The following is a 22,337-nucleotide window of genomic DNA, read 5'->3' as shown; positions in this document are numbered from 1 at the left end:
TTTTCACATCAGCTTCTTGCCGTCATCCACCCATGAGCTGACTGCAGTGGGGAAATGACACATCTGACAGAGGAGTTTAGACTGGAAGAGGCCCAGCTGTGCTTTCAAGAGAACTAAGATACAGAACTGTGGCCCTGGTGCTTTTGTTTGCAATTTTCCTTTCAAGAGCACGAACAGAGATTGATGTTATACTAATGTTTTAGAAAATGACATTGGTACCCTGACGGTTCCTTAAATTACTATGGATTCTGTCTTAAACTTAAACTTGTTTCAAAACCGAACACTTCTGATACTATGAGCAGCCTCTACTAGTACATACCTGACTGCCCTACAGGGCTGTTCATGGCCCCTTCCCTCCCACAGCTCCAGAGGTTGCCTCTGCTTGGCAGTTTGTGCAGCATGCCCACCCCTGCCCCCAGGACTGGCAGGAAAGGTAGGTGGGACCTGCAAGTGCAGGACAAATGAGGGTGAAGGGGGAGAACCGATTCCAGGAGCGGGGTATGACTCCAGTCCACAGCCCTCCTGACTCCGGCAGCTTCTTCCTCACTGCAGGTCAGGTCTCCTTGTGGGTGGTGTGAGGGGGGATGGTGTGTGTACAGAAAAAAGGACACAGATCTTCCTGGCACTGGTTCCAACCCTCCCCTCACCCTCAGCTCCTTTCCTTAACACCAAAGATGGATTAGACCACCAAGTCCTTGTATGAGGCAGAAGGTATAACTAATCTGCTGGTATCCTGGATCTGTGGAGGAGAAATTGAGAACTGGACTTGAATTAGACGTGTGAACACAAAGCCTGCTTTAGAGTTTGCTTACCTAGGGATCGGGGCGATCTGTAATTTGATGCCAGGATGATTATCCTGTTCTAACTTGGTTATTTGGGGTGTTGCTGTAACCTGTTCCCTCTCTTTTGGAGAAAGACAAGACGTCTCAGATTCCATCTTCTCAGCCAGCATTTCTACTGATGTTTTGTTAGTTTCAGCAACTAAAGAGTCAGAGGTAATTCCCGTATAGGCAAGGTCAAAAAGAAAAGTAAGATTTAGCAATTTAATACTGAAGCTAAAAAAATCAATAAAATGAAACAGTGGTATCTACAATGATTTCCCAGGGATCCTTATGGATTCCATATACTAAATAAAGAGTAATTGATTCAGAGTGGGACTTATAACTAGCTTTTCCTGCTAAGCCCTGTAGTAACACCCTGCTACATCAGGCCATCCTCCCAACCAGCCCTCCAGATAGCCTTTGGGCCTGACAGAATGGATCCCTGCTATCCTTTCAACATTCTGAACACATCCCCAATCTCTTATTCACTCTTGAGGGAGCTCCCTTAGCAGCTCATCATTGGCCTCTTACCCTTACACCACACTTTGGGTCAATTTTCCTGACTCACGGTTCATTCACGTGACCTTCTGATCCCCTCCCTACCCGGGGATGACCATACGGCTATCACCTTAGACGGCAGGTGAAAAAATATCTGTGTTAACACAATCTGCATGATAGCCCCACCACAACAACCAACATGAAGGGAAGGAAATCAGGCTGAGACAGGCAGATGCTGTGGCTGGAGGCTGAGACCCCGAGAGAGGCCGACAGGTGGGAAAGGCGTGGATTCCTGTCGCCTCTTTTTACCCCTCTGGAGAACACTGCCATATACTGTAAACAGGTATCCCAACTGTAGCATCACTCCCAGTAAGAGCACCCCTGAGGATGTATACTCTACGAGCTTATTCCCACTAGTAATGGGTTAGTTGGCTGTAATTAAATACAACTTGATTGTTCCCCAAAGTTCAATCTACCTTTTGTTTGTTTGTTTGTTTGTTTTCTTTTGGCTGTGTGGCATGTGGGATCTTAGTTCCCTGACCAGGGATTAAACCTGGGCCCTCGGCAGCGATAACACAGAGTCCTAACCACTGGACTACCAGGGAATTCCCTCAACCTACTCTTAAAGGAAAAAGATTGTCACCTTCTAAGATTATAAAATAATCCATTTTATTTTCTCAAGGTAGCTTGTTTTTTTCCATTCATATAACATATATAATTATACATAATGTGCCACTCACTGTACTTGGCATATTTTTCACAGAAGAGTTCTCTAAGGTTCTGGCCAATGACAATCATGGTTAATTAAGTGCAATGATTCCTGAGATGGGTATGATTTAAAGATAGAACATGAATTTGGATGTATATGTGTTGGTGGGCTTCTTATGCTTGAACATGTAACTTAAACCAAAGTACCTCTCCCATTTGCCTCGGTCTTTTCTGGTAAAGAGCCACTTGTTTTCTCTCACCTTCTCTCCAAAGCAAGACACCCTAGTCTAGGCTGCTCTGGTGGAAACCTTTGTTTGGTGCTGAGCAGTATATTTACTTGTAATAAGAGAAATAAATCAGCTGATGATGAAAACCGAAAGGGCCAGGCCATGGAAACCAAGATGAGAGAGGCATTTCACGGGACTTATAATTCTTTTTTTACCCTCTATGTGTTCCTCAGTGACTTTTACTTGAGTGGTTGGAGGGAATAAATTTAAATACAAAATAGCAGTACCTTCTGTAGTTCTGTTTGGGTCTTGCAAAATATTAAGCACAACTTGCCGCAACTCTTGTATTGGCTGGAAGGAAGAAAATACACGAAAGGGATTAAAAACATTCATGGAAAAAATGATCTAAGGAATTTATGATGTTGTTTAACAGCAAACAGACTTTTCATAAGAAAAACATTTCCCTTTTTATCTCTTGTCTAACTATAAATAACATTTAAAAGGTTTCAGTTTTAGCTTTATGGGAAAAGTAAAGGAACAAAGAAAATGTTGGCTAAATGCTGGCATGCTTGACTTTAATGAAGAGATGTATATATGGAAAGCTGTCTATAATAAAATTTCTCTAAATCAAATTAATTTTCTTATTGACTTATATGATCCCATTGAAGATGTGTTCCCACGTAATGATTCTGATCCAAAGATGTAAAGCTAGCCATACAGAAAACCTGGCATATGATTTTAGTGTTGTCTTAACTGAATTGTTTTTATTATAAAAGTCATATATCTTATTACAGAAAACTGAACAAGAGGCCAAATTTGAAAAGGAAAATCACCCATAATCCCATCACCTAAATATAACCTTTAGTTAGCATTTTGGGCAATTTTCCCCAGCCTTCCCTTTCTTTCTTCTTTTATTTGGTAACATAACATAAAAAACACTGAATAAAAGCTATTACTACAGGCAAGTAATTTTCTGATAAAACTATCTGAGATAGCCTTCCTTTTTAAAGTATGTAAGCCATGCCAGAATATCATAAATGAACTGTATTTTCTCATAGGAACATAATTACTTGGAGGTTGGTCTTCCTGATCTGGGACTCTGTATCAAATAAATAACAGATTTAAACTGACAATTGAGCATAAAACCAAAGCTATCTATACATTTTTACCAAATCTAAAATGCTGTAAGCTTAAGGAAATGGGAAAAAATGCATAGAATACATCGCGAAGGGTCTTAATTATACAAAACACTCATCAAATGTATTTTATATTTTCACAGGCTTCCAGTTGAAGATGATGGATTGAGTACACATTTATTTCTAATCCCTTTTGAAACTCTACTGACATGATAATAAAGGGATTAAAAGGAGGCAATAACCACAGAGAATAGAAGTAGCAACAAGATTTTGGAAGCTAAATTGTAGAGGGAAGAGGTAACCAGCTTGACCAACTTGAAAGAGCCAAACTCTAAGCCAGCTGTGTGGCTAACAAAGAACCTGATTCAACCCCAGAGCCTCTGAAAGGCTCAGGAACGGATGGAGGGGTCAAAATCAGGAGGGCTCTTGAGCATCTGTCAAAAAGTGGTCAGACCTCTAAATCCACCCTGCATCCCTAATTTCATGCCACCTGGTGACTGTGCCCCTCCCACCTTCACCCTAACAGGAAACTGGGCACGTATCCTCCAAGTCTCTGCGGGATAGCATGCAAGACTGAGGGTGGGAGTGCCTACTGAAAAAAGGGATAAATGAAAGTTTCCATGGCGAAGGGTGAGATGCCCAGCTCTCTCCTCCTCCATAACACAGGTAGCCCGGTTTCTAGTTCCTGGGAAGGAGAATGGATGAGCCTTCTTCAGAGAACGTGACCAGTCTTAGAGGACACACCTGAAGACACTGATATTGAGCGTTCTTCAGTCAACTGACTCAGCCAGATTACCCTATGATAAAGCCTTATCTGTGTCCAGAGCTTTTAATAAGCTTTTTTAAAGCAACCTCCTATATATAGAAATAGCCCAGTTTCACCAGCATCTAAGTAAAGCATTTAATGAACAATAGAGGACAAAATACACTGCCCCCCCAAAAAAGAAAAAAAAGATGAGAGAAGAAAAGTATTGGAGAGGAATGAGGCAATGCAGGAAGAAAAGGGAATCTGAAGATTTGGTGAAAAGAGATCCCAGAATGACAGACAATAAAGACAGGGGTAAAGAACAACCTGTCGGGCCTGGAACAGATCAAGAAAGGTGTGGGAGAAAAGTCTCTGAGAAAAAGAAATCAATAGAATACCTAATGTTTTGAAAGTATTGAGAAATTTAGATAATTATAGAAGAGTTTGGGAATTAATTATATAATAAATACTCAGAAAACTAAGCAAAGAGAAAATAAGAAAATAATTTCAGAAAAATTAGAAAACTGTACTTGAAAGGCAAAGTCATCATAGTACATACTACGTGGCTCAATGCATACTGCTCACACAGCCATAGCAATATGAACACTGGATAGAGACCAGAATTTCCATATGACACTAATGACAGCAAAAGTCTACACGGGTGACAGGGGCGTCTACGTGTGTGTGTGTTGGGGATCTGTGCGGGTGTGAGAAAGAGGGTTAGGTCCTTATCCTGCATAGCTGGATGTCTACAAATCATGTCTAAAGAGAAAAAAAATCAAGAAATGGTAATACAAGCTTGTTATCTGAAACTATCAAGGTAACAAAATACTCACTTTGCTCTGGGAAGTGGGAAATGGGAGGGGAGGGAAACAGAGGCCTTATGGAGCAGACCTTATCAAATTATTATTATTTTTTTTTACTTTTTTTAAAAAAATTATTTATTATTTTTTTGGGGGTACACCAGGTTCAATCATCTGTTTTTACCTTATCAAATTATTTATTTAAACTATGTCCATGTACAACTCTGATTGTGAACAATCATGGAAAAGGTATGGTAGAATATATGATGACATGGAAAGTGATATTACAGGGAAAAGAGTTATAAAACTATTTGATGCAGTCTGTTAAAAATATATATATAGAGAGAGAGACAGTGGTTTTACTAGGTTTTAGAATTAAAAGATATGTCATAAAATAGCTCTGAATTATTGATTTATGGATACTGATGTGATGCTTAACATATTTTTAGGTTCTTTATGGGGAGTTATGACTTTCTAAATATTGGCTATTGATGTTACATTATAATTTTCTCTACTATTACTCTCCATAAGTGCATATTTCTACAATGAGTGTAAAGTGAGACATATTCACTTGACAAGAAAGTGATTCTATTGGTTTACATGTAACACTATATTCTACATAAAGGATATATTGTACTTCATATTTTGCGTATAACTTTATGAAGTGAATTCGAAGCTTTAACATTACATTATATAACTGCCATTTTGCAAACAACAGAGAACTCATATGAAAGAGAAGTTTTAAGAAGTCACCCACTCAAGACAGGTACTTACTCTGGCCCCATTTCTAATGGCCTCTTCATATAGCCCAATAACATCAAAGGTGCCTTTACTTGCCAACAACTTTGCTTTGCAGATCCAGAATTTAGCAAATTTTTCAGCCTCAGGAATACTGGACAAAATGGCAAATACTTCATTAGAGTGTACACCCTGGAAAAAAGAAAAATACCCAGAGGTGATTATTACTGTCTCGCTGTTATTCTCACATCTCCTAATACTTATCATAGCAGGTATGCAGAAATCAGTCTGATCAATATTTTCTTTGAAATAAAAAAAATTTCAATTTTATTGAAGTAGTTTATATAATAATAAAATGCACCCATTTGAGTAGTACTTTTTTGATAAGTTTTGACATTGATCATTAAATTTTAAGACCAAATAGAAAAATATTTATCATAGTTGAAAGTAAGAAATATATTCTACATTTTTATGCAAAACCAAAACCAAAGCAAAGCAAAGCAAAGCAAACCCAACCCAACCCTAGAGTAATCAGCCATTCATGTATTTCTTACATATTGATAATGATGTGAACACTGAACGGTGACCAGCATTTCTGCTTGACACTAACAGAAGAATGAAGGATGGCAAGGTATGCAAGGGTCACGGCTGTATACGTATGTGTGTAGGGGATCCATGCAGGTATATAGAAAGAGGGTTAAATCTCACAGAAAGGAACTTAAAAATGGCTTCACTGGTTTGGTCCCCTTCTGCCTTGTACCAAGAGCAGCGCAGTGACATGGACCAGGAGGAATACAGGGAGCTACCATGCCCAGAAACCCAGGTACTGGCACACTCAGCCAAGCAGCACCTCCTACTCCTCCTGAGATGGGAAAGACACAAGGGTAAGCTCACAGTCGAGAATCACTAATGTTTAAGAAAACCAACACGACACAAAAGAGGCATAAAACTCAACAGCCAGAAGAATGAACACTGGAGCAAATAGTTCAGGGAGAAAAGAGGAATACATTTTAAGAGTACTGTAGTCAATATCTTCAGAATGATAAGAGAAGATTGCCATCATAAAACCAGAATGAACGTTATGAAAAAGAATCCATAGAAGGGCAGAACAGTGGCATGGACACTGCTGAAGAATAATTCAGTGAACTGAAAATTTGGCTGTGGGATTCTTCTGGAACCCAGTGCAGCAAAGAAAAGAAGAGTATGAAAGAAAAGTTAAGAATTCTGGAGGACACATCTATTTCTCAAGAATTTCAATATCCACGTAATAGATTTCTAGGAAAAAAAGTAGGAAAGAACAAAGCTGAACATATACTCAAAGCAGTGGTAGAAGAAAATTCCCAAGGACTGAACAAAGAAACAAGTGTTCAGACTGCAAGGTCTTCAGAGAGCCAATCAAGATGGATGAAAAAAGACCCATACTTAGAAAATCAAGGAGGGAGTTCCCTGGCGGTCCAGTGGTTAGGACTCTGTGCCTCCATTGCAGGGGGCACGTTTGATCCCTGATGGAGGAACTAAGATTCTGCAAGCTGTGTAGTGTGGCCAAAAACAAACAAACAAACAGATGGATAAAAGGAAAATCTTAAATCCTTTCAGAAAGGAGAAAAAGAGGATTACCTGCAGAGGAATGAGAATTAGATTGACATGAGACTTTTATAAATCAATTCCAGATGCAAGAAAGAAAATGAAGGGACTTCCTAGGTGGCGCAGTGGATAAGAATCTGCCTGCCAATGCAGGGGACGTGGGTTTGATCCCTGCTTCAGGAAGATCCCACATGCTGTGGAGCAACTAAGCCCGTGTGCCACAATTATTGAGCCCATGTGCTGCAACTACTGAAGCCCATGAGCCTAGAGCCCATGCTCCACAACAAGAGAAGCTACCACAATGAGGAGCCCGTGCATCACAATGAAGAGTAGCCCTCGCTTGCCACAACTAGAGAATGTCCGTGTACAACAATGAAGACCCAATGCAGCCAATGAACAAACAAATAAATAAATAAATTTATTAAAAAAAAGAAAGAAAAATGAAATAGTAATTTCAAATTTTCCAGGGAAAACCATGTGAATTTAGAAATTTTCCCCAGCCAAATTATGAATCCAGAACAAGGGTGAAATAATGACATTTTTATAAGTGTAACAACTCAGAAAGTTTACCATCCAAAAACCATAAAGTTACTAGCGAACCAACTTTAGAGTTCAAGTAGAAGACCTGAAAGAAAAGTAACCACAAGAGGAATATATAACTTGCATACCATGTTTGAACTTACACTTACTACTTTCTTTTGTGACTTCAATTTATATGCTTTCTTTATGAAATAAAGAAAACTGGATCAAAGAGATGAAGGAAAATAAGCAAAAAAAAATTCATGTAAATTGAATTACAAAATAAAATGGCAGAGATAAAGTTAAACATGTGCATAATTACAACAGATATAAATGGGCTAAATACACTTTTTAAAAGTAGAGAATTCCAGATTTGATTAGAGAAATTAAAACTATATGTATTCATATAAGACATACCTTTAAAATTAAAGGGATAGAGGGGATTTCCCTGATGGAGCAGTGGTTAAGAATTCACCTGCCAATGCAGGGAACATGGGTTCGATCCCTGGTCTGGGAAGATCCCACATGCTATGGAGCAACTAAGCCCGCATGCCAGAACTACTGAGCCTGTGTGCCACAACAACTGAAGCCCACGTGCCTAGAGCCCATAGTCTGCAACAAGAGAAGCCACCACAATGAGAAGCCTGTGCACTGTAATGAAGAGTAGCCCCTGCTCGCCACAACTGGAGAAAGCCTGCACACAGCAATGAAGACCCAATGCAGCCAAATAAATAAATAAATAAAGGATAGAAAAAGATTTACTAGACAAATTGTAAGAACAAAACAGGTGTGGCAAGATTAATATCAGACAAAAGAAAAATCAAAGCAAGTCATGAATCTTTAGTACCTAACAACATAACTTCAAAAAACAGAAAGTAAACATTGACAGAAATACAAAATGAAATGAAATTATCAATCACAAATCACAATGCCAGTGAAAGACTTTGGCATATTTCTTTCAGAGAGCAATGGATACCCGTGTAGAATTTTCTGTTCAACAGAGAATACACATACTTTTCAAACACTTTTGGAACATTCACTAAGACTGATCAGATATTAAAACCAGAAAGAAAATTTCAACATTCACCAACCACAACACAGTATAAATAAAAAATGACAGAAAGATAGCCAGAAAAAACAAAAACAAAAACAAACCCAACACCAACAAAACCAACTACATATCTGGAAGTTAAAAGATACTCTTCTAAGATAACTTTTAGATTAAAGAAGAACTCAAAATAGAAATCTTGAACTAGAAATGAAAACAAGAACACATCTGTTATTAAGCTATGGTCTCTAAGCTGTAAGAGACCTTTCATCCTCTGCTTGTTACTCAGAATTCTGTAAATCTGCTGGAATTCTGTAAATCACTTCCTGTTTTGACAGCAGTTCCCTGATGGGCTCCGCCAGTATGGGGCACTAGAAGGAGGTTGTAGGGCTGGAGAAGAGAGGGGATTGCCTCTTTCCCATTTGCTTTCATCACCCCAGCAATGGTCCTTCACTCTGGCCGCAGCAGTTGGTTCTAGCCTCTACCTTTTCCCCCTAGCATTCACAGGTCCTGTCTCATCATGCACCTTCAGAGGTAAAACCACCAAACCCGGTAGCCAGCATCCTTTTCTCAAGGTCTGAATCCCAGCCCTGCAAGGCCCCCTCTCCATCTCTGGTGGCACCAGCATTGCTGTATGTAGTATGCCCTCCTTAGATATGGAGTCCCATTTCCACCAGGGTTTGTCTCTCCTAGCTTATAGGTTCTGATATCCCCAATCTCTTTTTGTTCCCCTAGACCTGGTGGGTGCTAGCTGCTTCCTAAAGTTATTGCCACTGTTACCTGAGGTTCATTTTTGCTGTCAGTCCTATGTGTGGCACCCACAACCCCTTTGATGATTCCTTTATCATTTTGGTGCACATAGGCTCCCAAAGTACTTTCATGTCCAACAGCCAGCATCTGCTCCTCTTTGTGTGTGTCCATAGAGGCAGAAGTGTCCAAGCATTTTTGACCCCCAGGAGCAGCCATTAATCAATGATCATGGAATTATTAATGTTGCAGTTCCCTTGCCCCACAACTCCGAGAGGTGTGATCTGCACTGTCTCCAGAGCTCCCATGTGGGACTGTGCCACAGTTATCCTCTGCGAACTTTGCTTGAAACCACAACCCTGCTTGGCTTCTTTCCCCTCCTGGTTCCACATCCCCAACTCTCCTCCCAGTTGTCCCTTGGAGCCTCTTTCTAATAAATTACTTTCACACAAATTCTCCTCTTAGGGTCTGCTTCAAGGGAACTCACATAAGACATTGTGAAACCAATCTTTATTTTACATTCTTTCCACTGAGATACCTTGTGTTTCTGTTTTTCTGACTTGACTGTGATACAAAACATTACCTACTCAAACATGATGGATATGACCAAAGCTAGATTCAGAGGCAAATTGATAGCACTAGAAATTTTTTTTTTTTTTTAAATGAAGAAAGACTGACATAAATGCTCCAAGCTTTCAACTAAAAAAGCTAGAAACAGAAGAATGAACATAAAAATAGATGCAGACACTGATGTAAGAGGAAAAAAATAATAAAACCCAAAAGATGGCCTTTTAAAAAGATTAATAAATAGAGAAATCTTTAGCAAGTCTGATTTCAATTAAAAGCCACAAAATTACTAAAATTGGCTCAAGAAGTACAAAACCTAAATAGATGACCATGGAAAAAATTAAAAAAAAACAGACACAAAATTATTCCCCAAAGTCCAGACAATTTTATAGGCAAGTTCTTATCAAACCTTCAAAGAACAAAATAATTCTAAGGAATCTCACTTGCAAATAAAATATTTTCAGGGAACAGGAAAAAAGGAAAATACCCAACTCATCTGACAAAACCAGCATAATACTGATAGTAGGAAAACACAAGAAAAGAAAACCAAAGAATAGACATAAAAATCTGAAATAATTGCAACTCACAAAACCATATACTTCATTTCTCTACATACTATAATGTTAAGTATATACATAAAAATTGTCTGGAAGGATAATGCACAATAGTGGTCACCTCCAGGGAGAAGCCTGGGATGCATAACGTGTGTGTGTGTGTGTGTGTGTGTGTGTGTGTGTGTGTGTGTGTGTGTGTGTGTGTGTGTGTGTGTGCGCGCGCGCCCATGCAAGTGCTGGGAGTAATTTATTTGTATTATTTGAAATGTTTTTAATAATAAAAATGTATTTATGTATTTTCTTTAATGCAGTGAAAACAAGAGAAGGAGCAAAGAACTGAAGTTTAATTCCACAAAGGAAAAGGAGTCAAAGTTTAACTGAATCTAATGAAAAAATTGCCCAAGTAGACCTAATCTGAAGGTTTCCTTTTTTCCTTGATGTACACTACCAAAGGACAGAATTGAGTTTGCTTCAGGCAGGAACCTTAGTATAGAAGTCTATCCAATTATTTTTTATTAATATATTTTTCCTTCAAGGAATCTCGTAGGGATCATACCCTTTGCTTACTGTTTAATTTATCCTTATCTGCAAAATCCAAGTTGCAATTTAGATGCATTCATAGCTACCTAGAGTCTTTAGGATAACCTAATTTTACATGAGGTCTTGCCTTTTTTCTTTAGCTTCACATCCAAATGTCAAATGTTTACTCTTTGGACCTTGATACATGAGGAAGGCAAAGTTCCTTTTAGATCCCTCTGGAGCCAGACTGTTTGGGTTAATTTTCCAACTTCTCTGTGCCTCAGCTTCATTTGTAAAGTGAATATCATAATAGTCTTTATGATAATTGTATGAGATAATATACACAAAATGCTTAGAACAGTACTTGGCATACAAGAGCCATTATTTAAGTACATGCCATTATTATTATTACTATCATTTCTCTCTATTAAAAGGAGTAGCTAAATCTCTGCTTAGATAGAGGTTATCTCCCCTACACTATACTTAAGAAAAATGTTTAAAAAACTCAGCAAAGTTTTGGCAGCTTATTGTTCTCACTCACCCCTTCAATGAGCTGCAGACATTCTGTCAGAGTGTTGTTAATTTTATTGGACAGTTCAAGCTGTGCTTTCTTTTCTTCCTCTTCTTTTTCCATACTCTTCCAGAATGAAATATTCATTTCCTCTATTACTTTTCTTTTTGTTTTAAATTCCATAGGAGGCCGTTTATAGATTTTCCCCTTAGATTTCTGCCATTCTTCCAATTGTTTCCTGTTATGCAATTAAAGGGGGGAATGGTTTTAGGGTTTTTTGGGTACATAGTTAAGCTTTTAAAGTCTGATATACATAGGTTATCACTAAACACCTTCAACTACAAAGTCAGGAGAATGTTTTAAAAACAATTTACTGATTGGTATTGGAAGCACTGTTGCCCCCACCCTTCAGAAGGCAGATGCCAGAGGGACTACTAGGATTACAACGGTGGTTATCATCTAAATCTTCAAACTCCTTAATTTCCTAATTATTCTTCAATACTTTTCTCTGAAAATTTTAATTTTACCTTTATGCTACTTCTGACAACTGCTTTCTAAAAACATCCCTCCATCTCTGAGATCACTAACTCAGCACTCCATTTCTCTTATCATAAGCTTTCTATCTGCCATTCAACCAGACCCACCAAACCTGTATTCTGCCCTCAGTAGGATCTTGGCCACTCAAAGTGACCTGGATGCCCAGTTCCTTAGCCCTTTCCTGACCATAGATAACCCTTTTTCCCCTAACAAGATTGATAATTTCAGGGCTCTTTTCTTAAGTAGCTAGTCTCTGACGGTGCCCAGTCCTAATCCTCACTCTCCCCACACTTCACACTCTCCACTCCTGCTTCTAGGCAGTACACAGACTACTGTTGGGAAAGGCATGAAGACATGTAGACACAAGCATTTGAATGTAAGCTCTTCAGCTTCTTTAAATTACAACTACATGACTAGACAGAAGTGGGTTCAAATCACCAGCTCTGTGGATTTGTTAAATGTGTGTCTTTCTGTCAGTTTTTCTTTACTGAATTGTGAGAAAATATTGTTGGTTAAATATATTCTTTATATTTCCTTGATGGTCGATTTCTTTTAAAAAACATTAAAACTACATGTTTATGACTCACAAATGTACATTTTAGCCCAGATCATTCCCTAGGGCCCCAAACTTTGTAAAATCCACGCCTGATATCTTTTATTTGATGTCTGGCAGGTATTTAAAATTTAATATTGTCCAAAATAAAGCCCTTGATTTTTACCTCCAAATCTTTTCCCAAACAGCCTTCCCTACATTGGTAAATAGTACCCCCATCTACCCAGTTGCTAGGGCCTAAAACTAGGGTTGTCTTGAGTAGTCCTTTCTTTTCCCCACGTCCGACACGTCACTGTATAGTTAGTATTGCTTCTATCTCCACTACCACCATTCTTGTCCAGATCACTGTCACCCTCTGCCTGAAATGCTGCAGCAGCCTCCTAACTCATCTCCTCGATTCCATGCTAACCCTTTTCAAATTCATCCTGTGCACAGCAGCTAGTGGTCTTTACAATGTAAACCAGAGTCACTTCCAGGAACTTCCCAAGGCTCTTGGGATAAAATTCAAAATGTTCTCCATGGCTGGAGGTGCAGTGCAGTATGTCTCCTGCCTAGTTCTCCAACCTCACGTCACACCACTCTCCCTCTCACTCCCTGCCTTCCAAGAACTCTGACATCCTTTCAGTTACTTGGCCCAAGCTCACTCCTGTCTCAGGGACTTGTGTTATCAGTCTTCAGTCCTCTGCTCAAATCATACCTCCTTGAAGAGGTAATTTTCTGTAATTATTCTGTCTTATTTAATCAACGTGTTGATTTTCCATCTTCTCCACTAGAATGCAAGGTCTATGAAGACAGAAACCTTGGATGTCCCAGTGCCTAGCATTGTGTTTGGAACACATAAGTGTTTAATTACAGTAAAATTTACCTTTTTTGGTATACAGTTCTATGAGTTTTGACAAATGCATGAAATCATGTAACCATGATTACAATCAAGATATAACAGCCTCAAAAGTTCCCCTATGTTTCTTGGTGGTCAACCTTGCCACCCATGCTCAGCTCCCAATCACTGACCTGTTTGCTGTCCTTATAGCTTTGCTTTTTCCAGAAAATCAGTAACTATTAACTCTCTTGTTTCTCCCTTGATTCCTGAGCACAGTCCACACAGTGCTTATTTTAGCCCCAACTTCTTCCTCTTTACCTTTACTCTAAACACCTGCCTCATGATAGAAGCTGAACCATCTGGCACATGTTTCCATGTTCCTGGCATTCTTCTTATCTCCTTAGCCTTCCTTCTAATCATAAATGAAGAGGAACTTGCCTTTTCTAAAGCCAACATTTTCCCAGGACCTGAATGCCATGGCTTTATTATTCTAGTACTTTCCATACATACACCAGAAAGAAACATTCTATAAGTGTAGACTATGGCTGTGTGCATACCACTGTACCTCCCAGTGCCTGGCACACTGTAGGTCTGAAGGAACACTTGAGGAATAAGAGAGGGATCTATCCCTCTTCACAGACTCCTCCTTTTTTTGTCATCAAACTTGGCCCAACTGTAATCAAACTGTCTTAGGATCTATTGTCTGTTATCTGGTCTAGACTGTAAGCTCCAGGGTAGGGACACTGACTGCCTCATTCACCAGCTCAAGGTCTTTGCATTCAGTTTTCCTTTGGCTCAGAAGACTCGTCCTTCTTATTGTCACTGTTTTTTCTTTCCCCCAGCCCAGATGTCACTGTTGAAAGTACCTCCCCTGACCCTTGTATCTAAAGAAGTCATCTCAGCCTCTTTCTCTCTGTCACATCATCCTCAATTAAGCTCTTTATTTTCTGTCTCTTCAGGAAGACAGAGAGCTTGTTGGTGGCGGTCAGGGCTGTATTCAGAGACTGCCCTCACTTCACTCTGCTATACTTTTTACCTACCACCTAATTTTATATGTACCTTTTGCCCTTGCCAGGAATCTCCTTATTTTCTACTCCAACCAAGTGTACAGAGGTGCTTCTCCTGGGAGGTATACCACATCATGAGAACATGTCTGGTTCTGTGCAGAAACTGTATGGAAATCCTTTGGCTCAGTTTCAAGCATCACCTATGTTAATGTTAGCCCCCAGCAGCCTGAGATCCTGATTTCTACCATCTCAACTCTGTATGTGAACTGATTACTTCTCTCTGCCTTAGCTTACTTTCCAAAACTTGGCCTGCTCAGACTCATAGACGTTTCCTGCTCCTTCTTCCCTGATAACTTTTCTGGCTTTACGCACTAGTTGGCTTGACAAGGGACTACCATCTCCACACATCCTAGCCATGTAAGTTCACTACTCTGGGTCCTCCCACCCTAGCTCTTCTATTGCTGCTCAGTCCCTGTAGGGCACTTATGGCATGAATGGTCTAGCTCTGCAACCTCTACTTCTTATTCAATTATTCTGTCTCAATTTCTTTTTAATAAATAATTTCAAGCGTACAGAAAACTACAGAGAATAATCTGAACACATGTGTGTACCACCTAGCTCTATCAAGTCTTAATATTCGCTTCAGATCTTTTTTTCAGAGTTATAGCTAAAAATTACTCAGGAGCTGTTATTTATGACCTATCTCCTGACTTTAGCACTCCTGATGGTCAATATGCCTAGTCATCTTAATTGGAACTAAAATAAAGTACCTTCGATCCTCTGCTGTGGTCTTATTTGGATTAGCTTGGGTCCCGTATGGGACTCCTCTTCCATTTATGGTTGTGCCACCAGCTTGAGTTCTGGGACCTGTCTTGTTTAGAAAATAGTTCTGGGGAAGAGCCCTTTTCAACTTGGAGTCCAAAGTCCGTGCTTTTTGTTGACAGCTGTTGTTGCATTTACTCCCATTGGCTTCATTTGCTCTTATGCTAGGGGTGCTTGGAACGACTGAATTAAATCTGCCAACTGTCAGATTAGGCCTTTGGCCTATGGCTTTTGATTTTTGCAGTACATGAGATGTCTGAGGTCTACAACAAGCTTGAGTGGGTTTATGATCTTGCTTTGTGTTTGGACGTCTGCTACGTTCTCCTTGAAGTACACTGGGGTATGTCCTGGGTTTGCTGTGTTTTACTTTCTGTTCAGTAACAGTGCATGGCTGTAACTTAGTTTCATTTGGTCTTTGAGACTTACCCCTATTAATTTTTATATTCTTTATGTCCTTAACCACTGTTTTCTTTGATGCTTGAGTCCTATTAAGTGTCTGGACAAGGTGAGAGGGAACTGTTTTGGGGGGCTTTCCCCCTGGTCTTGTAAGATCTGTTCCTCTAGAGAGTTGCTGAGACTTCACTGGTGGAATCCTGATTTGTGTTTCTCTAACAAATTGTTTATTAATTCTCTCTTTCAGAACAGCACCATTCACTAACCTTTTGCCTAAGACTTCTTTAGTAGGAGCCATACTGCTCTTGGTTAGATTAGTTTTTGGCTTACTTATGGTCTGTAATTCAGGATTTGGCTTCCACGTAGAGTCTGGTAAGATTTGGGGCAAGTTCTCTTTGTTCATCTCTTTTAGAAAGCTACCCAAGGATTCACTTTCAACATGGGTATTGTCCACAGAGTCTGTAAATTTAGCAGTTCCTTGATCTGTCACCTGCTGCTTTGCAGTTTTCAATTCCTGTATATTAAGTGACCCCATGGTTTTTCTAGACAGTTGTCCAATAGTGGATAATCCAAATTCATGCTGCTGTTGACTGCTGCCAGAAGGCTTACAGTTTGGGTTAGAAGAAACACATTCTGAAGTGAGCCTTTTGCCCAGAAGTTTTCGTGGCTCTAACTTTGGCCTCTGGGATCCTGTGATATTGGCAGGTCTGGACTGAAGTTTAATGCTGATGGGTCTTGTAGCTTTGATAGGCAAAGCAACATGGTTGGGAACATCCTTTTTGGGTCTAATAGTCTAAAAGACAAAGAAAGATACAAAAAAAGTAAATTCATAACAACAGTCCACTGTTTTTAAAATAAAAAACTAGTTATTTTGTTTATAATTTCATTTAAGAAAATTCAATCCTGAAAATTCAATGCTAATAGATGATTTTTATCACTTGAGTTCCTATTAGAAATACATTAGAATCTTTTAGCATGATAGAATTGAGCAGAGATTCAGTAAACTCATAAAAATTGCTGTTTTAAAAAATAAATTTGGCTCAAACAAGTAGTTGCTGAATGGCCCTTATTTCTGAATGAAGTATCTTTCTAGGGACTCTGGAAAGATACATACATAATAAACTCATGTCAGGGTACCTCCCAGGTTCCTCCTAGTACTTTGTATCGCTACACTAATTTTCTTAAAACAACACTGCCTTTGCAAAGGTCAGAGTGTCACTCAAGAAACTTTGTCTCATCCTGGAGACCAGTGGTAATGGATAGGTGGTAGATGCTGGGAGGCCTGAGATACTTCGTAACAGCTTTGAATAAGCATCTAATATCTCAGTGGAAAGTTAGTCATATGTTGTGGAGCACAGGTTCTAGCCGTGTGGGCTTCAGTAGTTGTGGCTCATGGGCTCTAGAGTACAGGCTTAGTAGTTGTGGTGCACAGGCTTAGTTGCTCCGTGGCTTGTGGGATCTTCCCAGACCAGGGACTGAACCCGTGTCCCCTGCATTGGCAGGCGGATTCTCAACCACTGCGCCACCAGGGACGTCCCAATGATTGAATTATTAAAACTTCTGAAAATTGGCACCAATGTCTAACTTTGGGCAACATTATTTCAATTACACTTTTGAACTTAGATAAAATTATGGTTTTAAAAATTAAAGTTGGGGTTTTTATTGGTTATTTTATTGCAGATGAAGAATTTGTGCCAGTTTCAGGAGGATAATTTCTCCCATTTAAACCTTAAGTGTGTTAGGATCCTTTACCATTCTATCCACAAGCTGAACTGATTGGGAAGCATAGTCTTGCAACACAGATGTTCTCTTGTAATGACTACTGAGCTATTTAATTTCATGGCAGCATACCAAAGTAGTTAGGATCAAGGGCTCTCAGCCAGTTAACCTATTAAGATATTAATAACGATGTGACCTTGGGAACTTACTTAAACTTTCTGTGACTCAGTTCCCTCATCTGTAAAATGCCCTACTAATAGACCTATCTCATGAGGATGTAAGGACTCAAAGAGTTAATCCAAGTCAGAAAAGTGCAAGACACATGGTAAGTATTCAGCAGTGTTAGCTGTTAAGAGGAGCAAAGTGCACCTAAAGATTTTTTTGGTTAACAAAATTGAACTATAGTATGTTGTACTTTTCAAAAAATGATACTGTTTCTTACTAAACCAAATTGTTCTTACATTTATGATACCTTTGCAAAACATGTTCTTTAGGTTGCAAACATCTTTATCCGATAATTAACTAATAATAAGATAATAAGATAATTAACTGCTTCTTATTGTTAATCATCCAAAATAGGTATTTTTTAAAAGACTAATTTCTACTTACAGATTTAGAAGGTGGAGGATTTGAGCAATTATTCTTGGCTTTTAGATAAGGCCTGTAAAAGATGAAATAAGATTAACTCTTAGTACAGAAAAATCAGCAAGTACAGTGATTAACAGTATAGTGATTAAAAATTATTATGGTTAGAATTTTAAATCATTTGAATTTCTATACACAGTAAAAAAAAATTCAAAAATTATAATTGATAGAAAGTCTCCTTAGCATTCCTTCCTTAGTCCTATTATTCTACTCATGAGTGACCACAACCACTTACCCATTTTTTCTGTGATCCTTTCACAGATGTCCTATGCATAGATATAACATTCTAACAATATTAATAAAATATGTGTTTTCTTCGTATCTGCATAGTCTTACTGATTCAGACATCATTCCCTGAACACTGCAATGTGCCAGGCACTAGAGATTCAATACCAAATAAGATAACTGCTTCTTTAAAAATCTTGCTTGTTTTCTATGTCTGTGAGTCTGTTTCTGTTTTGGAAATAAATTCGTTTGTATTAAATCAACTATACTTCAATTAAAAAAAACTTGCTTGTTTTTTTAGTATCTTCAAATAGTGAATTTTCAGGTGGGGAAAATGATATGAATAAAAAATACTGACGCAATATGATTTCTAGCTAGTGAGACAGAAAATGCCAAAAAAAAGATAGAAGAGTAGAGGAGAATTTAGATTCAATCTTCCCGGAGCATAAACTGCCAGACTAACAGGGACTTTGATCACGACTTGATGTTTGTTTCTCCCACCTTGAATGTAAGTCCCGGGAGGGCAGGGACTGCTCTGTCTTATGAAGCGCCATATCTTCAGAACCAAAAGTGACTGATACATTATAGGTATTAAATAAATATATGTTGAATAAATAATTATGTTTATTTAATCAAGGAAATAGAGTCAAGTAAAAACCAAACTAAAAAGAAACTAAAACAAAGGGTGAAAGCTAACTTTGTAAAAAATCATTTTTCAAATAAAAATTCAGCAACATGTTGGGGAAAAAAACATATCAACGCTAAAGCAAGTGAAATAACGCCTTTAGGTGACAAGATGTTGACCAAAGATAAAAGTGAAGCAGTCATGTTCCGTTCACCTTCAGAGTAAGTGCTAACAGGAAGACCAAGGGGCGCTGTCGAGCTGGAGGATGTGGGTGGATTGAACCGGCTCTGCTGCTTTAGAGAGAAGCACAAGAACCAGATCATTCAACTCCTTGGCCAAACACTGCCTTCACAAGAATCATCCTCTGAGGAAACTCAGCAGGGACAGGAAAAGCTTCTGGCATTGTAGGTGATGTTGTAGACCCTCCGCTCCCCGCTTTGGAGACTGTCGCAATAGTAACACTTAAATCTTTGCCAACATTTTTGTCACGCCTGCACTGAAATGCCCTTTTTGAATAATCATAGGATCCCAAGGCAAATCTGAATAGACTGCAAACAAAAGGGCTATGTTTTGAAAAAGCTTTAAAGTGCTGTTAGTAACCAAGGCAACAGAACTTGCATAACCGTGGGAGACAAACTCACTTGGTGTTTTGGCACTTCAGTTTTCCCTTGGCTGCTAGGTATTCCTGGAGCTTTCTCTGCCGCTCTTCTGCAAAACAGGGGAGCAAACACATGCGATTCTAACCAGTTCATTTATGTTCTAGAAGGTGACACTTTCCTGTAACGATTTTGGCTTTGGACCGTAAAGTTATAAAGTCCCTAGCCCTACAAATTTGCCTCCGAGTTAACATCAACATCAATGATGTCATTTATATGCCACGTACAAAGCTCTTCACACTTATATTACTTCCTTTAACCTGCACAACACTCCTATGAGGTATTTTACAGTCTGAAATTTAAAGAGGATAAACAATATGCCCAAAGTTACCCAGATAACATGTGGCTAAGCCAGGATTTGAAACCAGATTTATCCAAACCCAAAGCCCTTGCTCACAGCCGCTGTTCTCAGCTCCAACACATCAAGCTGGCCCAGATAATCTGGCAAGCTCAGGCCTTGTTTTATTAATTCCTTCTGACAGGAATGATGATTTTTGCCCCAAAATCCGTACACAGTTTCCTTTGGGACTAAGGACAAAATAGGCCAGATTAGGAGGTTCATGGCAAACATCTATCCATATGGTGACTTTCTAAGCAAGGCATCTGTGAGGGAATGAAAAGTCAACATTTCTGTCTTCAAGAAGTTTCAATCTAGTAGTGGAGACAAAATAAACACAATAATAATTACAATATAAGGCAAAACAAGTGCCATAAAAGAGGGTTCAAAGAAAGAACTATGGGGACTCTCTAGGTGTTGCAGTGGTTAAGAATCCGCCTGCCAATGCAGGGGACACGGGTTCGAGCCCTGGCCCGGGAAGATCCCAAATGCCAGCGGAACAACTAAGCCCGTGCACCACAGCTACTGAGCCTGAGTGCCACAACTACTGAAGCCCCTGTGCCTAGAGCCCACACTCCACCACAAGAAAAGCCACAGCAATGGAAAGCCTGCGCACCACAACGAAGAGTAGCCCCCGCTCATCGTAACTGGAGAAAAGCCCATGTGCAGCAATGAAGACCCAAAGCAGCCGAGAAACAAACAAACAAACTATGGGAGTTCAGAGGCAGGGACTAAGTGAGGGGAGTGGGTGGTTGGAAAAGGCTAAAATTCAATAATGGTTAAAGAAAAAAAAAAAAGCTATAGGGGTGCAAAACAACTCAACCTCGTTTAAACTGAGTTGCCCTGTGTTTTGATATCTGCCTCTGATGCATCCCTAGGCGATACCTGTGTCGAGAGAGCTGATGGAGGCTGAGAGAGGTGGCTGGAATCCCAGCTCTGTGACTTCTAGCAAGTTAGTAAACTTTGCTGCTGCTGAGCCTACAAAAGATGGGGCAGAAATGCCCATCTTTAAGGGCTGTTGTGTAAAATGCCTAGGACAGTGCCCGGGTCCTGGGAGACAGTCAACACGCATTATTACCAAAACTAAACAAAACACTGTGTGCATTTTGGAGCAGGTGGCAGGCACCTGAGCAGGAGTACTTTGAAAGGCAGCAAAGGGCTCCAGGCACGTCTAGGAGGTCAGGGAGCCCAGGACCCTCAGCCTCGGTGCAGATTTAACCCATCAGCTTCCACCAGGGTGCGCGGGCTCGCGAGGAGATGAGCTCCGCGTCGGGGTGTGACCCGCCTTGACAGCTGTCAGTCACAGCTCGGGCCGGCGGCGTTGCCGCGAGGACCACACCCGGGCTCCGCCTGGAGCCAAATCTGAGCCGTAGGAGCGCTTGGCTTCCAACTGACTGTTCCACCCCCGGCAAGAAGCCTCAGGTTCTTGACCCAAACGAGGTGACAATGGCAGCTTTTTGCAGAGCTGCTGCGGAGTCAACTGGGAAGATGCCTGGGAGACGCACAGCCCCGCGCACAGCCTCCTCGACCCCCAGCCCCGACGTCTCACCGGGGCGTAGGCCTGGGCTCGGGTCAGCGTCCCCAGGGCTGGCAACGCCCAAGGGGAGACAGAGGCAGGCAGGCGAGCGGACCGGCCACTTCCGCGGAAAGGACTCACTCGGAGGCCTCCCTTCGTTCCCGTCTAAGACACAGCGGCTCGAGGTCATACTCACCCGCGGCGGCGGAGGGCCCCGGCCGCACCATAACTCCTCGGCAGCAGTTTTTCTTCAAAGGCTGCGCTAGGATCAAGGCCGGCGCTTCTCGCGGGCGCCCGCTCTCATTGGCTCCCGTGGGTTTGAAACTCGCCAGTAGGAAGCAGGGGAGGGCGGGACAAAAGAAAGTAGGTGCGTTGCGGTTGGCTCTGTCCTTCAAGCCACATCCTGGGGCCATTTGATTGGAAAAACGTACGGCGAGTGAGCCGTTGGCATTGAGAGTTGCTGGTTGGGCGGGAGGCGGAGCCCCCGTATTAAGGATGCGGTTTCCGGGCTGTTGTGCTGTAAGTTACGCTGAAGGCGGCGGGGATGGGCGATGGGGAGCACCCGGGCTCCATAGACAAAGCCTCTCCAGCCCCCTTAGATCCTAAGGTTCAAATAAAAATAAGATGAAACCAAAATGATGAATTTGGCAGCTCCTCACGAGTATACATCTCTACTTGTTATGGGTCTCCGAAGCTGAAGGGTCTTAGGTTCTAGTACTGCAGGGTGGCTCCTTTTTTGTTTTTCATTGTGGTGAGA

General features: G+C 40.4%; 1 protein-coding gene and 1 non-coding gene across 7 annotated transcripts in view; both read right to left on the bottom strand.

Annotated features, from left to right (window-relative positions):
- The window catches only part of CKAP2L (cytoskeleton associated protein 2 like), a 29,410-nt gene extending 7,572 nt beyond the window's left edge, over positions 1 to 21,838 (bottom strand). For 2 of the 6 annotated variants that reach the window (XR_009054764.1, XM_057742466.1), the window contains exons 1-8: positions 20,950 to 21,738; positions 19,713 to 19,779; positions 18,186 to 18,237; positions 15,413 to 16,650; positions 11,756 to 11,963; positions 5,713 to 5,868; positions 2,542 to 2,605; positions 813 to 981 (exon numbers count right to left, since the gene is read on the bottom strand). Coding sequence is in view for 5 of the 6 variants with exons in the window: in XM_057742466.1 (XP_057598449.1) it covers positions 813 to 981; positions 2,542 to 2,605; positions 5,713 to 5,868; positions 11,756 to 11,963; positions 15,413 to 16,650; positions 18,186 to 18,237; positions 19,713 to 19,779; positions 20,950 to 21,169 (2,174 nt within the window). In the remaining variant the exon portion in view is untranslated. Of the gene's footprint in view, positions 1 to 812; positions 982 to 2,541; positions 2,606 to 5,712; positions 5,869 to 11,755; positions 11,964 to 15,412; positions 16,651 to 18,185; positions 18,238 to 19,712; positions 20,379 to 20,949 lie in introns of all 6 variants that reach the window. The other 4 variants (XM_057742467.1, XM_057742468.1, XM_057742469.1 and 1 more) reach the window with 4 other exon arrangements.
- Positions 1,852 to 1,924, bottom strand: TRNAD-AUC (transfer RNA aspartic acid (anticodon AUC)). The gene has a single exon. It is a non-coding gene; the product is annotated as a tRNA-Asp (tRNA).
- Positions 21,839 to 22,337: the final 499 nt, after the last annotated feature.

Source organism: Hippopotamus amphibius, chromosome 7 (genome assembly GCF_030028045.1).
Source record: "Hippopotamus amphibius kiboko isolate mHipAmp2 chromosome 7, mHipAmp2.hap2, whole genome shotgun sequence".
NCBI classification, from domain to species: domain Eukaryota; kingdom Metazoa; phylum Chordata; class Mammalia; order Artiodactyla; family Hippopotamidae; genus Hippopotamus; species Hippopotamus amphibius.
Note: the sequence above shows the minus strand (reverse complement) of the source record. Positions and strands in the feature narration are given on the sequence as shown.